Genomic DNA, 14,946 nt, shown 5'->3' on the forward strand with positions numbered 1-14,946 from the left:
TTTTAATTTCTTTTTTTTTTTTTTTTTAATTCAAGTCAGTTAACAGTGTAGTATTGGTTTCCAGAGTAGAACCCAATGATTCATCATTTACATATAACACCCAGTGCTCATCTCAACAAATGCCCTCCTTAATGCCCATCACCCATCTAGCCCATCCCCCCCCCCCCCCCCCCAGCCCTCCAGCAACCCTCAACTTGTTCTCTGTATTTAAGAGTCTCTTACGGATGGCCTGGGAGGCTGTTTCTGAAAGCAGAAAGATGGAGGGGCTCTGGGCCTGGGTCTTGGGAGGTGATACTCAGGTCACCAATGAGGAGCCCCCACTGCATTCCAGGCAGACCCAGCTCTCACCCTCACTTGGTGACCGGACAAATGGACAAAGTTAATGGCAGAAGACACATCAGCTCCCCCAGGGCTGGGCCCCCTTGGCATTTCTTTCTACCTCAAGGGCTAAGCACACACTAGGGGATCTAGTAATCTGAGAAGCCCAGAGGGGATACTGGAAGGAAGGGATTATGAAGTCAACTGACACAGTGGCTAATTGGATGTACAGAGGTAGGGGAGACCAGGAGTCAGGGGGATTTTAATATACTGGGGCTGATAACGGGTAGAACCACAAGTGGCAAGAGAATTCAGAGGCAGGAGACGAGAGAGTTCTGACATGAACATCATTGAGATGAGGTCCAGCCAGATGATAGGGGCAGGTCATGAGTTCCCTGGGCAGCTGCAGGAATGGCCTGGGGCCAACTCCTTGGCTCCAAGAAGAAGACTGGAATAAGAGACTTGGAAAAGTCTCAAGGTCAGGACTTGGAGGGGAGGGAGAAATTCCAGGAAATGGGGCAAAGAACTCACAAAAGTTAGGAGGGAAGCTGGTAAAGAAGAAGAAATAAGGAGATGAGACAGAGGAGCCTAAGATTCAGGGACAGAAGGATGTTGGGGTCTATGGTGGCTCTTGAATAAACCTCTAGAGTCACCATTCCCCAAGATGAGCCTAGTCACCAACTCATCCCGAGGGACTGGCGGCCAGCCACCCACACCTTCCCTGTTCAAAGAGTCTGAAAGAAATGGGGCCACAATTTTCCTAGGGTGAAGAGACAAGGATGCATCTCTATGCTGTGTGCTATCTACCAAGGTTGGTAAGCTCCAGAATCAAATAAAGCAGGTGTCACCTCAAGAAAGACCAGAGAGGTTGGTCATTCTATAACAAGGATGGTAGGAGTGAGAGGTAAGATCAAGGACACACCCCTGAGGTGCTGATCCAAACCCCGTGTGGGACAGAGGTGGGAAGCAGTGGAGGCAAACCCCAACTATGGCATACCAAGCCCAAGGCACAACGCATACACTCAGTCTGGGAGGCACCTCCTAACTCTGCCCTCTGGGTAAGTGAACAGGGAAATTTTGGCTAGGGGAAGCCAGACAAGGTCACTCAAGGGCTGAAGAGCCCCAGGGGTATCCCAATCCTTGAGAAGACAGGTGACATCCAGGGATTGTCTATGGATTTAGAAAGGGATGACTTGGAACTGCTCCAACACAGGACCGGGCCTGACCCACCATCGCATGGGCCTCTCTGCTGACTGATGGTCAAGGAAATGCTCTCCTGGGTTCAAACTCCCAACACCCAAAAAAGCAGGTCATGCAGTGGAAGGCTGCAGGACCACACAGAAGGGTTCTTTCCCTAGGGCTAGAAATGCCCCACTCTCAGATGACAGGTCTCCCTGCTGTGTGGGCACCTGAGGCTGACAGGTCAGACTGGTGGTTGAACTCCACCCACACGTCTGTTCATTAGTATCCTCAGCAGAGAGGGGCCTTCAGCTCCTCCAGGCCATCCCCAGCCCCTACTACAGGGTGAGAATGAATGACACTGCCACATCTGACCTCGCTTTCTGTTTTCACCAAGAACACTGATATTCTACAGTATCAGGTCCCCCTAAGGTCTCCATAGCCTCAGTTTGAAACTGAGGGAAGAAAATTAAGGCACCTGATGAGGCAGCTCCCAGCACCAATTTGTCCTCAGCCCAGGAATCTACATCACTTTGTACAATGCGTTCTCTGTTCAGTTCATACTCAGAACATCATCAGAACAGTGGAGATGTAGAGAGTTGTGGTCTCGGGAAATGCTGGGTAATTAAGGGAACCCCTGCCCAGTATATAGTAGGTGCTCAACAAAGGTTAGCAGAAAACAACAGACTGGGGTCCAGAAGTGACTCTTACTGTCCTCCACCGTAGGATGTGAGAAAGGGGATCTGGGCTGGGGAACCTGGGGATGGCTGCAGATGGGGGGCATAACTCTAAATGAGGGGACAAAGAGGGCTGCGGAGAGGTTGCTGTTGAGGGGAGAGGCTGATGTCTCCAGGAAAGGGACTGGAGTCTGCCAGTGCCTCAGCAACTTCTCTTTGTCTATCCATCCTTGGGTCTGCCTGTGACACTGTGTTACTTGAAAAATCCTGGAAAAGAAACATTAGCCTCCCACCCCACTTCTTTGGAAAGAAGAGTGATCCAACTCTCCTCTTAAAATCCCACCCCCATGATCTCCATGAAGGTACCTGACTCCTTCTCTTATGGATTCATATCCCACCACTCCCCAAGGCCACAGTTCCAATCACTGGACCTAGGTAAACTTATCAATTTTTATTTTAAGGCAAAAATAATCAATGGACATCAAGGTTTCAAGACAACTCAACAACTGGTTTGTTTCTGTGTCCTCTGTCATGATTCCAATTACAGACATGTCCTTTCAGCCAGGGTCTGTGAATTGGCACCTCAGGTTGATGGGTCAGGCTGGTGGTTGCCATCCACATCTCCATCCCTGTCAGAGGTATCTTCAGTGGAAAGGGGCATTAACTCCCCCAGGCCATGTCCATCCTGTAGGAGGGGGACACTGGACAGAAGCAAGGCACACCTTGAGTATGGGGACAGAAGCAGAGTAGGTGGGGGCTGAGCCCCTCCCTGCTGCTAACACGCTGCCAAGAATGGATTCCTCAAGTGGCAGGAGGGCCAAAAGACTCCAAGCCTTGAGAGGCCATTCAAGGAACAAGGTATGGTTGTGTGCTATTGGGTCCCTGTTCCTCAATCACAAAACTTGTGACTTTCCTCCTAATATTCCTAGAGTGCTAATGTCCAGGGAAGTCTGGGGAGGAGGCGAAGAGGAAGTTGAGATGGGTGTCCCTGGTGACACAAGAACCCCCCCCTCCACTGTATTTCCCTCCCCCTGAGGGATTCCTGCCCTCACACAGTACCCAACTCCCTCCTACCATGCACCCCAGTCTGGGGTTACAGAGCCTTGATGGGTCTTTGAGACATCCAGTAGATCATGGCATCCACCAGTAAGGTAGGCATGTAACTCATGGGGAGGTAGAGGAGCTTGGCATCCCAGCCAGATGAGTATCGAGTGCGGGGGTGGCAGGCTGTTAGGGCATGTTCCACGCAGTTTGTCACCAAGTACAGATTGTTGCAACATGTTGACTTCAACTTTTTCACTGATTTCTTGACTGCCCAAAGGGAACAACATATTGTCACGTTTTAATCTTGCTTTGGGATCAACTTGAGAGAAGTTTCTAAAAGCACCCCACCTCTCCCCACTCATCTCCAGGTTGAATCCATGGATTTCATCGGAGTGTGTCCCGACTCCTTCCCACAGGAACACTCTCCACACTACGCCCCCTCTGGCTCTATTCCTGGGAATATGTGCTCCGCAGAAACTGAGGTCTCTACAGACACTAGAAATGTAAGCACCTGAAAACCAGCTGGCTAATGCCAGCCTGTCAGGAATCCATACATTCTTCCCTCTCTGGCTTCAGTTTCCTCCCCAAATAATGAGGGCATTAGAGGAAAGCGTGGCCCCTAGGTCTAACAAGCCTGGCTCTTCCTGAGGTCGGCAGGTGGCCACACGGGACCATGGGGATGGAGTTAAATGTCCCCACTGTGTGGGCTGAGTCAGGGCCTGGAGGCCTGACCCAGTGGGTAGGAGGAGCTGGGATGGGCTCAGGCTGCCCCACAAGGGTTTGTCTCCCTTCCCCCCAGTCCGCAGCTCACTCACCAGATGCCAGGAACTTCTCCCCATAGATCTCCTTGACCTCTGGGCTGGCCTGATCCCATGCTTCCTGGATGGCCCTAGAAATCTTCTCAGAGTTGGTTACTCCAGTGTTGAAGAAACCAGGCTCAATCACAGCCACCTTCACCCCAAAGTAGGAGAGCTCCCTCCTGCAAGGCAGACAGGCAGAGGGGCAAGGACATCAGAAGGCTCGGGGACAAAACACAACAAACAAACCCGATATACACCTAACTTGGGATTGGGGTGGGATAAACTCAGAAGCTCGGACAGGTTCCAAGAGCAGCATCCAGGGGGAGAAAATAATGATGATGTATAGGCACATGTTTTCCAGTGCTGTCCACACACGTGCTGGCTAGCTCACATCCTACCTCTTCCGCTGTGAAGCACCACTTACATGCCATCTCTTCCTATTTCCCTTCACATCCAGTCCATCTCCAGACTTTGCCCATTTTACCTCCTGTACCCTGCTCCCTCGTCTGCCTTCTGTCCTCTGAGGAACATCTCTGCCTACATCTCAGATCCCCGATACCCAGAGCCAACCTCTGCCCTGCGGCCAGTGGGTTCTCCAGAGGCTGATTCGACCACGTTGCTCCCCTGAGTAAATCCCTTCCATGGGGTCCTGCTGCCAACAGCAAGAAGGTTTGCAGCCTGTCCGGGGCCCCCGTGTCTCCTTGAGCCCACCTGCCCAGCATCCCCTTTGCCTGACCAGGCCTTGTCCACTAGCCTAGAGGACCCCACAGCATAGGCAGTCAGCCATTACTCACCCTGGGCTTGGGCTCGAGTCGTTCCCTCATACAGGAGGCCTTCTGACCCTACTTTGCCAGGTTTCCAAGTTCATTTCTTCAATCCTCAGCTCAGGCCATTCTCTAAGACTCTCCCCTTGTTCCACTGGCCACCACCACCACCACAGCTAGCTAAGTTAGTCACAACCATCGTGATAGATGGTCACAGCATTTGTGTCTCTCTTGTCCCTTTCTCAGCTGTCAGACATTTTAGGTCAGGGACCTCGTCTTGTCCTCAGACACATTTGTTGTGCACTCACAGAAATGCCGAGAAGCATCTTGTTGAACTGAGTCAAATGCTGGACCTCCATGTCGAGGGCCCCCTGAAGCTGAATATTATAGGAATTATGGACATGAGCTCTGTAGCCAAATGATCTCAGGTCCAATTCTGCCTCAAGCATTTCCCAACCGTGGGCCCTCCTCCAGGGCAACCATAGTTGAAACCAACTGTATAGGCCTGGGGCCCATCCCAATGCCCAGAACATGGGAAGGTGCTTCCCAGTGAATTCCTAGCACGAAGCAAGACAGAGGCATCTGGAAGGAAGAGCCTTTGAGGTTGTGAGTGATTGAACCCCCTGGAAAATCTCCCCCAGAAGCACAGAAGCAGGAAGACTGAAAGGATGGGCTCTGTCCCAGTCCAATACCTGAGGGAGTCGGAGAAGGCCTCGACGCCATACTTGGAGATGCAGTAGCTCCCACCCAGAAGGGACACCCGGCCCATGATGCTGGAGATGTTGACCACGCGGCCCCTCGCCTTCCTCACTAGGGGCAGCAGGCTCAGGGTCACCTCTATCAACCCCAACAAGTTCACGTCGAGTATCTTCATGAAGTCCTGCTTGGTCAGCCACTCATTGGGTGCCAAGGGAATGGAGATGCCAGCATTATTCACCAGGCCCCAGAGTCCTAGTTACAGGGTAGGGAGAGAGCAACACCGTGTGCCTGAGTGAGACACGACTGTGGTTCCAAGTCACCTTCCAATCCACTTTTTTTTTTTTTTTTTTTTTACCACATCAACAACATCTACGTGTATAAAGGAATAGGGTGCAAGAGAGGAAGTGAGAATGAAGTGACTACAGGGCATCAGCGTTTGCATGCACACTGAGCTATTGGACCGCAGGGATGTTCCTTCTCAACCTGCTGCTCCTCAGTGCCTGGCATACCAGGGGCAATAAGCCCAGCTTCGTTAAGAGTGTGCCCAGGTGCACCCGGATGGCTCAGTCAGTTAAGCGTCTGACTCTTGATTTCAGCTGAGGTCATCATCTCACGATTTGTGAGATCGAGCCCCGCATCGGGCTCTGTGCTGACAGTGTGGAGCCTGCTTGGGGTTCTCTCTCTGTCCCTCCCCCACCGGCTCATGTTCTCGTTCTCTTTCTAAAACACACACACACACACACACACACACACACACACACAAAACCATTAAAAAGTATTTTTAAAAAAGAAAAAAAAAGGATTTGATAATGAAAATGCTGATCATAGGATACATAACTATGTAACTGACTCCGGAAACTGACATTTGGAAAATCTCCTTTTATCTTTATCATCTTCTATGTTGTATACAAGGAGCATGTTTTACGTTTTTAATCACAAAAAAGACATCAATGATGTCTTCTTTCCCGAAAAGGGCAGGCAGCATAATAGAGGGGGAAGAATAGGACCCCTCACCCACATTTGACCAAAAGTCCCTTCAGCTCCCTCATAAGCCTCAGTGTCCTCATAAGTTAAGTGGGGCTGATCTTAAAGCCCTGCAGAGGGCCCGGTGGGAAGGAACCAACAAGAAAATGTGTATCTGCTGAGATCAGGAGCCTGGGTCTAGCCTGGCTCAGCCCCACGCTGCCCCGTAGTAAGCCTCAGTGTCCCAACACCTCCTCAGACTATTGGCCCTAAACTCAGGCTGGGCTCATTTAACCCTGGGCTCAGACTCAGGCACTCAGGCCTTCTGCTCAGGAAACTCCAAAGCTTGAGGCTTCGAAAATCAAAACATCCTGGGAATCTTCCCAGTTAGCAGAAGAGAGGTCTCCCTTGCACAGAGAGAAGCAACAAAGAGGCACAAACAGGAATCTGGGCAGTACCTCTGTCTCCCACACGCTCCTTCACCCACTCGGTGGCCGCAGAGATGCTCTCTGTCTTGGTGACGTCCAGGATCACTGTCTCCAGCCTGTCTGACGTCTGGTCTCTCAGCTGCTCTGCCCCCTTCTCCGTCAGACACGCGGCCAGCACCCTCAAGCCTCGCAGGTCCAGCTGCCTGGCCAGCAGGTTCCCGAAGCCCGAGTCACAGCCTGTGATGAAGACGTACTTGTCTCGGAGGTCGCTCACCACCTGCCTCTCCCGGTACCAGTGCAGGAGGTAGTACAGGCCCACGAGGGTCGCCAGGTACAGCCACATGGCTTTGTGGGGAACACACAGGCTGAAATGAAACAAGAGTGTAGCCGGTGTTCAGACAGGATGACTTAGGAACACACAAGGTGTGAGTAGCGGGCCAGCCGCCAGGCTGTCTGACATGGAGTCCTCAAGTTCTTCCTGGTCACTGCCTTTAGTGAGTACTCTTGATTCCGGCCTCAACTTGCATGCTCTTCGGTACATTAATGCTGTTTCTACTAGATGCCATTGGATTTCACAAAGAATCCTTTGACATGAGGATACTTTTCTCAGTCACCTTCTCCTGGTCCTTCCACTCCTCCCATTTTCCTCTGCCCACCTACTCCCTCAGACACACACCCCCAACCCCCCGCCCCCCCCCCCCCACCTGGAATCCCCTATGTCCTAAATCTCATGGTTCAGAACTGTCTTCTTACTTTGTTCCTGTTCAAGGCTGTACCTTTGGTCTCCCTGACCTACTGGAGATTCTTATGAAGAAGATATATACACTGCGAATCAAGACGCATGTGGTTTCAACACCCAGGTTTGGTACCAACCAGCTGTGTGACCTTGGCTGCCAGCTTATGCTATGAACCAGGGTTTCCTTATCTGAGCCAGATAAGAATTCAGAATTCATTTCTGAGAAGACTAAGTCATTGTCACTCTCACTGAGATCGGAGAAGGCAAAATGTTTAAGGAATAGATTCCCTCCAGATACAGTATTTCTCTGGGGCGGAAAGGTGTTCAGGAGACTAAAGGGGTGTCTGATATCGGAGGCAAAGATGGGGGAGAAGGGAATGAAGGTGGGCACACGCAGGAGAGAGACTGTTCCCAGTCGCTGGGAGCGTTGAAAGGAAGCACTTCAGCAAAGCGGGGCTCACAGCTGCTACCCTTTCAGCAGGCCCCGGGTGCCTGCCTGCATTGCCCTCTGCCCCTCCCACATCCAGAATTTCAGACACAGACTCAGAAGGCAGAAAAGACTGGCTTGCACGGGGACCTAAAACCTCACGCAAGCAGTGAGGGCTGTAAGCCCCATAACTGCAAAAGTATCCCCCAGCAGGTGAAAAGGACAGAAAGGGGTACAGATTAAGTCTTTAGTTGAAACTGTTATGTGCAGAGAGGTGACTGTAGTCCTGAAAGCATTTATCTCTTAAGGCGGAAGCGGTGGCAGCCTGGCAAGGCCTGGTCCTGCAGAGCCTCACCTGTTTCTGCTTCCTGGGGGTCACTGCCAGGACCCTCCAAACAAGGGCTTCCTCAAGGGCAGTGGAGAAGAAGGCAAGGAGGAAGGAAGGAGCCCTGGAAACTCTCAGCGACCCAAAGAGACACGTATGTCCAAACCCCATTAAGGGATAAGGCCGTGTTTCTTTACTTGAAAGGAATTGGAGATTTTTTTCTCAGTAACCACAGATTCCTTCAACCATCAACTTTCAGGGGGCCACGCGGCAGAGACACCTCCCAGCCCTCAGCACCTGCTGCTTCACTCTTGTAAATCCTCAAAACAACGTGACCGCCTGTCAGCGGTGCCAGGAGCTTCAGAGTTCATTTGTCTGAAATCACAGGAAGTTCAGAGAGGATAGTAAGAGAAAGAGGCTGGGGTGCCACTCACTTACCTGGGAGCTGTGGGGCCCAGAACGAGAAACCCCGCAGGGGCGCCAGGGGAATGAAGACTCGCTGCTGCGGATCTCTGCGCTGAGATCCTGCACAGGACGTCCAGACGCTGAGATCCCCACGCACGCCGCCAAGAGGGGCAACTCTGCCAGATTCCCCAGACAGCACCTGTAACCGAGCGCGCGCTGGAGCGGCGGCGCGCGCCCCCTGGTGGTGCCCTGCCGAAACTCAGCGAGACCGCCTTCCCGTGGGCGCGTCCCTCCCACCCATTCCCTCTTCGCCACCGGGTGTGTATCTTCTGAAAAGGGGAGCCATAGGTGATGGAAAAGGGAGCTGGAAAGGACAGGGAGTAGGTACTAATTGTGCAACTTGTTTCCAGGCCTACAGGTAGGCAGCTTCCACTATCTGGAGTGGGAACGCAAAAATGCAGAGACACATCCGTGCCTTCACTGTGAGGATCTGGCGCAGGGATGTCATCGGAGTGTGTCCCCACTCCTTCCCACAGGAACACTCTCCACACTACGCCCCCTCTGGCTCTATTCCTGGGAATATGTGCTCCGCAGAAACTGAGGTCTCTACAGACACTAGAAATGTAAGCACCTGAAAACCAGCTGGCTAATGCCAGCCTGTCAGGAATCCATACATTCTTCCCTCTCTGGCTTCAGTTTCCTCCCCAAATAATGAGGGCATTAGAGGAAAGCGTGGCCCCTAGGTCTAACAAGCCTGGCTCTTCCTGAGGTCGGCAGGTGGCCACACGGGACCATGGGGATGGAGTTAAATGTCCCCACTGTGTGGGCTGAGTCAGGGCCTGGAGGCCTGACCCAGTGGGTAGGAGGAGCTGGGATGGGCTCAGGCTGCCCCACAAGGGTTTGTCTCCCTTCCCCCCAGTCCGCAGCTCACTCACCAGATGCCAGGAACTTCTCCCCATAGATCTCCTTGACCTCTGGGCTGGCCTGATCCCATGCTTCCTGGATGGCCCTAGAAATCTTCTCAGAGTTGGTTACTCCAGTGTTGAAGAAACCAGGCTCAATCACAGCCACCTTCACCCCAAAGTAGGAGAGCTCCCTCCTGCAAGGCAGACAGGCAGAGGGGCAAGGACGTTACAATCTCTGGGACAAAACACAACAAAAAAGTTTGCCAAGACATCGTTTATATTGAATATGATGAATAAAATGCAGGAAACAATTTCATAGAATACCATGAGGTGTTGTTAAAGTGCTGAGAACAGGACCCGGCTCCAGCAATGCCCCCAGTCACCAAAGCAAGCATTCAGGCTGGGTCCCCTGTCTCAACTCCTCCTCCAGAAAGTGAGTCTTCCTAGTCACTCAGCATCAAGAAATCCAGAACCGGGGCGCCTGGGTGACTCAGTTGGTCGGGCGTCCGACTTCGGCTCAGGTCATGATCTCACGGTTTGTGAGTTTGAGACCGCGTCGGGCTCTACACTGTCAGTTCAGAGCCTGGAGCCTGCTTCGAATTCTGTGTCTCCCTGTCTCTCTGCCCCTCCCCCACTCACGCTCTGTCTCTCAAAGAATGAATAAACATTTAAAAAATTCTTAAAAAAAAAAAAAAAGAAAAGAAATCCAGAACCTCTGCTGAGAGAGGAGGAATTCGGGGAGGGCACATCTTCATCAGGGCACACTCTCCCCAAAACTCCAGAGCTCCAAGGTCTCAAGGTGGGGGGCAGTGGAGAAGGAAGACCCTCTTCTGATAAGCTGGGTGAGGCGAAGAAAGCTAGTATGACTTCAAGTTCTGGAAAACATCCTGGGAATCTTCCCAGTTGGCAGAAGAGAGGTCTCCCTTGCACAGAGAGAAGCAACAAAGAGGCACAAACAGGAATCTGGGCAGTACCTCTGTCTCCCACACGCTCCTTCACCCACTCGGTGGCCGCAGAGATGCTCTCTGTCTTGGTGACGTCCAGGATCACCGTCTCCAGCCTGTCTGACGTCTGGTCTCTCAGCTGCTCTGCCCCCTTCTCCGTCAGACACACGGCCAGCACCCTCAAGCCTTGCAGGTCCAGCTGCCTGGCCAGCAGGTTCCCGAAGCCCGAGTCACAGCCCGTGATGAAGACGTACTTGTCTCGGAGGTTGCTCACCACCTGCCTCTCCCGGTACCAGCGCAGGAGGTAGTACAGGCCCACGAGGGCCGCCAGGTACAGCCACATGGCTTTTCAGGGAACAGGCAGGCAGGCTATGATCAGAAAAGGGTCTGGCCTCCTCAGTCAGGATGGCTGTATAGGCAGTCTGGCCTCCAGGCTCTCTGGCATGAAGTCTTTAATTTCCCTCCTGATCATTGTCTTTCCGGAACATTTTTTCCTATCCTCAACCTGTCTGCTCTTTGGGCTACTTTTGTAAGTGCTGACATATGTCCTTGAAAATCCCAAATCCTGCCCAGAAAGATAGCTTGCTGTCAGCAGGGCTCCCTCACCCTTTCCCTGCCCTCTGCTCTCTGTGTCCATGTGACTACACATGGGGTGACATGGGCTACTCTGCACTGGGTCCCAGGTTTAGAGCTGTTTCATTGTTCTGCCAGCATGCTGGGCCTTGACATTCCCAAGCTCAGGAGGGTTCTTAATGGGAAGCTACACTTTGATTCAAGACACATTTGCATTCAACATGCTCTCTGGGCCTGGGTTTCATCATCTGGCTCAGGACACAGAATTCATTCCTCAGGAATCTAAGTCACTGTCAGCCTCTCGAGGGGTTAGAAGGAGAAGGCAGAGAGTATAAGGTCCCCTCCCTTTGGTAGGGAAGGGGCAGAAAGGTGTTCAGGAGACTAAAGGGGTGTCTGATATCGGAGGCAAAGATGGGGGAGAAGGGAATGAAGGTGGGCACATGCAGGAGAGAGACTGTTCCCAGTCGCTGGGAGCGTTGAAAGGAAGCACTTCAGCAAAGCGGGGCTCACAGCTCCTACCCTTTCAGCAGGCCCCGGGTGCCTGCCTGCATTGCCCTCTGCCCCTCCCACATCCAGAATTTCAGACACAGACTCGGAAGGCAGAAAAGACTGGCTTGCACGGGGACCTAAAACCTCACACAAGCAGGGAGGGCTGTAAGCCCCATAACTACAAAAGTATCCATTCAGTTGTATCCCAATGATGGTGGGGAGGAGGCGGGAGCTGCCCCCTCAGCAGACTCAAGATAGGACAGGAGACTGGACGGAATAGCTGTCCATGGAGGGGCTTCAGGATGAGGCAGATGACATCACATCATAAAAGAAGAGTGGACACAGCTGGCGATGGGGCGGCTTTCTCAGGGAACCCCGGTGGCCTCTGACAGGATTGGGCTCTAGTCCCTGCTTACATCCACTGAAATGTACCAAGCTCCTTCCCCAGAAAAGAAGCCTGGGAGGGAGGGGGTCATGCAATAGTTCAAGGGATATTGAGGCCGGCTTACACTGGACCTCTTCGCCCTTGAGGCTCTCCTGCCATTGTGGCAGGACCATTGAGTTGTGGCCCTAGGCAGAGCCCTTCAATAAGTTTCTGTGGTTGTGTCCTTCAGGAAGCACTGGCAGAAATCAGAGACCTAACCGGTGCACAGCTCCCTGACACTCTGGAAAGACAATCTGGATGTGGTCCCAAACACCATTCCTCTTGAACATCTCTCCCCAAGAGGCCACAGAATGGCTGGATAAGCATTGTTTGGGGGGGAGGGGTAGAGAAATGGTAGAAATCCAGAAACTCCAGGTAAAGCCTGAAGCAATGATTTCATCTGATTGAAGCAGTATGGGTCGCCCATGTGCTGAACACTAGAGCATTGAAGGCTGCAGCCCCTGGGGGGCAGGGACTGAGTCTCACCAGTCTTCTAGTACCCGGCAGCACGTGGCGTCTTACAAGATGAACACATGCGAAAGTAGATGACCCTCCAGCATCCCACTTCCCTCTCCATTTTCACCTGCATTTCTCACACTGTCCTGCCGTGAGATTCCCCAAAGCCTCCCTTCCTCCCCTCTTAATGAGGGAGGAGGTTCAGGATGATCTTGTGAGTCCTTTCCATTTCAACTCTCGGGGAGTCTAAGAATCTATGTCGTGGTCAAGAGGGAACCTTAGGAAGTCAAGGCCTCCGGAAACGCTGGAGAAGTCAAGGGGCATTGCCGTCCAGCCCAGGTTACGCGCTCAACAAAAGTTAGGAGAAACTGACTAAATCTGGGATTAACAAGGAGTGTCAGCACATCTACAGAGAACCTGGGGGAGGTGCTAGGGATCAGGAAGTGGGGCGGGGGGGGGGGGGGGGTAGGGGGGGGAGAGTTCCGAGGGAGGGACAAAAGCCAGGAGATGGATAGGAAATTACAGGGTGGGGAAGAGTGAAGGCATGCTGGGAGGCTGCTGGGTGGTGCCAGTTTCCCTGGGGACCTTCCAGTGTCTGTCGATCCCTCAGAGCCTCCTCTTCCTGGCACTAACCTTGCACACCTCCACATACATTCTCTTGGAAAATCATAGGGAGGAAACAGTTGTCCTTCATCTTGTGACAGCAAAGACATTTCACCTCCCATTTCTCAACCCCTCCCCAGGTCATCCCATGCTTCTCTCCGCCTCCACAAAGGGGACTTTGCTCTCACTCAAGAAATTTCCCAGAATTCCAAAGGCTGAGTCACCTCCACCCAAGTGTATGCTGTGCTTCTAAAACTTTTTTATCCACAAGAGGCGCTTCGAGGGCGGTCAGTTTTAACCTTTTGGACATTGTGGATCCTTTTGAGAATCTAAGGAAGACTCTAAGCCCCATAAAAATGACTTAACACAACATACAGGATTTTGAATATGCTTTTCAGGCAGTTCGCAGACCACCTAAAGCCATTAGGTGCCAGGAATCTAGGTCAAGAATCCCTATAATAAGGATTTACAGTGTGACACAGGCCAGTTGTTTAACCTCTCCGTGCCTCACGACATGATAGAAGCCTTGCCTATGACAGTGTAACAACTTAATGAGGATCAAACAGTACCTGTCAATCACAAATGCTAACTTATTGCTATATCGCTTTTGTGGTAATTCATAGTGGCATTGGGAATATTCTTGACCTTTCACGTGAGAAACAGAACACGAGACAACTAAATGAAAGAGGAAGCTGGTGTCGATCCAACTGAGAGAAAAACGGCTCATAGTGGTGGGACTGGGCAGAGGTATCTCAACCCAATTCCCCAAGAAGGGATCTCTCCTTCCTCATCCCCAAATAGTGGGAAAGGAACATGCTTATGCCAAGCACTTTACGTATCTCGTATGTCCCATACAATAACCCCTGAAGGAAGCATCAGTCACCTCACTTTACATGTAAGGAAACTAAGACTCAGAAGGGTAAAGTGACTTGTGCAAAGTCACACAGCTACTAAGTAACAGAACATGGTGTCAAAGTCAGGTCTGGTCCCCGAAGTAGCGTTAGCTCCACTGTGCCTCAGCGAAGAGCGAGTAAGCAGGAAAGAGCTGAGCAGAGCCAAGGACAGGGTCGCTGGACCACATCCTTCTTTGGGACGCCCGGGGACCAGGCTGGTGCTATTGGGCAGATAAGGCTGCCTCCCTGGTAGGGGGAAGCTGCGGCAGGAGGGCCAAATGACCTCTGTGGCTGGGCTTGGCTTCTGTACTCAGTGACCTGCTGGCAGCTAGGCTGGGAGCGGAAGTACAGTCGTTGCCAAACTCCTCAGCCTAAACCAGTCCGCAATCCATCCGCCCTCAACACACAAAGTAGGGTCCTCGGCCACACAGGCCAGACGGCCTGCCCAGCCCTCCTTCCAGGGTCCAGGCACAAGCCCTTGGCCCCCACCTGACCCTGGGAAGCTGCCTGCTTTTATCTGTGCCTCCAATAACTCCTCCCTGGTACCTTCCTTCCTTTCTGATTGTTGATTACAATATCTTGTCTACATTTTTTGGAAAAAAAAGTTGGGGAGGTGGTAGGAAGGAGAAAGAGCAAATTTCCAGGAATTGTTTTGCTGCTGCTGTTCCTGTTACTTGGAGCAAAGCTGTGTGCTGCTCCCCTCCTGCTCAGGTTGGCAAGAAGCCTGGGTCCTGCCCCCTCTGTCTTTCCCTTCCTTCCAATCTCTCTCTCTCCAGCTGCACACCTCCTCCCTCCAAAGAAAAACAGCCACATGAAAACTGCAGAGCTGTCACTTATTTCTTCCTGAGGGAGCAGCTTTCCCTCTGTGCCTCTGCCAGAAGGCACCCCATCATT

At 52.1% G+C, this 14,946-nt stretch overlaps 1 protein-coding gene across 2 annotated transcripts; it reads right to left on the reverse strand.

The window, feature by feature from the left end:
* Positions 1 to 2,604: 2,604 nt before the first annotated feature.
* On the reverse strand, positions 2,605 to 11,125 carry RDH16 (retinol dehydrogenase 16). Of its 2 annotated transcripts, XM_042946918.1 has the most exons (6): positions 8,799 to 8,984; positions 6,903 to 7,237; positions 5,475 to 5,733; positions 4,034 to 4,197; positions 3,249 to 3,485; positions 2,605 to 2,875 (listed from the first exon to the last, which is right to left on the reverse strand). In XM_042946918.1, the coding sequence occupies exons 2-5, from the start codon at positions 7,213 to 7,215 to the stop codon at positions 3,268 to 3,270; spliced, it is 954 nt and encodes a 317-aa protein (XP_042802852.1). In that variant the 5' UTR covers positions 7,216 to 7,237; positions 8,799 to 8,984; the 3' UTR covers positions 2,605 to 2,875; positions 3,249 to 3,267. The 2 variants fall into 2 exon arrangements, with proteins under 2 accessions (XP_042802852.1, XP_042802853.1); XM_042946919.1 differs by lacking the exons at positions 6,903 to 7,237; positions 8,799 to 8,984 and adding an exon at positions 10,645 to 11,125.
* Positions 11,126 to 14,946: the final 3,821 nt, after the last annotated feature.

Source organism: Panthera leo, chromosome B4 (genome assembly GCF_018350215.1).
Source record: "Panthera leo isolate Ple1 chromosome B4, P.leo_Ple1_pat1.1, whole genome shotgun sequence".
NCBI classification, from domain to species: Eukaryota; Metazoa; Chordata; class Mammalia; order Carnivora; family Felidae; genus Panthera; species Panthera leo.

What these genes read in the sequence shown, in the direction of transcription:
- RDH16 (XM_042946919.1), bottom strand. Translation starts at nt 10,957, where the DNA reads ATGTGGCTGTACCTGGCGGCCCTCGTGGGCCTGTACTACCTCCTGCGC. An exon ending in GCCTTCTCCGACTCCCTCAG is followed by an intron (nt 4,198 to 5,474) that starts GTATTGGACTGG and finishes TCTGCCTTGCAG; the next exon opens with GAGGGAGCTCTCCTACTTTG. An exon ending in GGAGAAGTTCCTGGCATCTG is followed by an intron (nt 3,486 to 4,033) that starts GTGAGTGAGCTG and finishes CCCTTTGGGCAG; the next exon opens with TCAAGAAATCAGTGAAAAAG.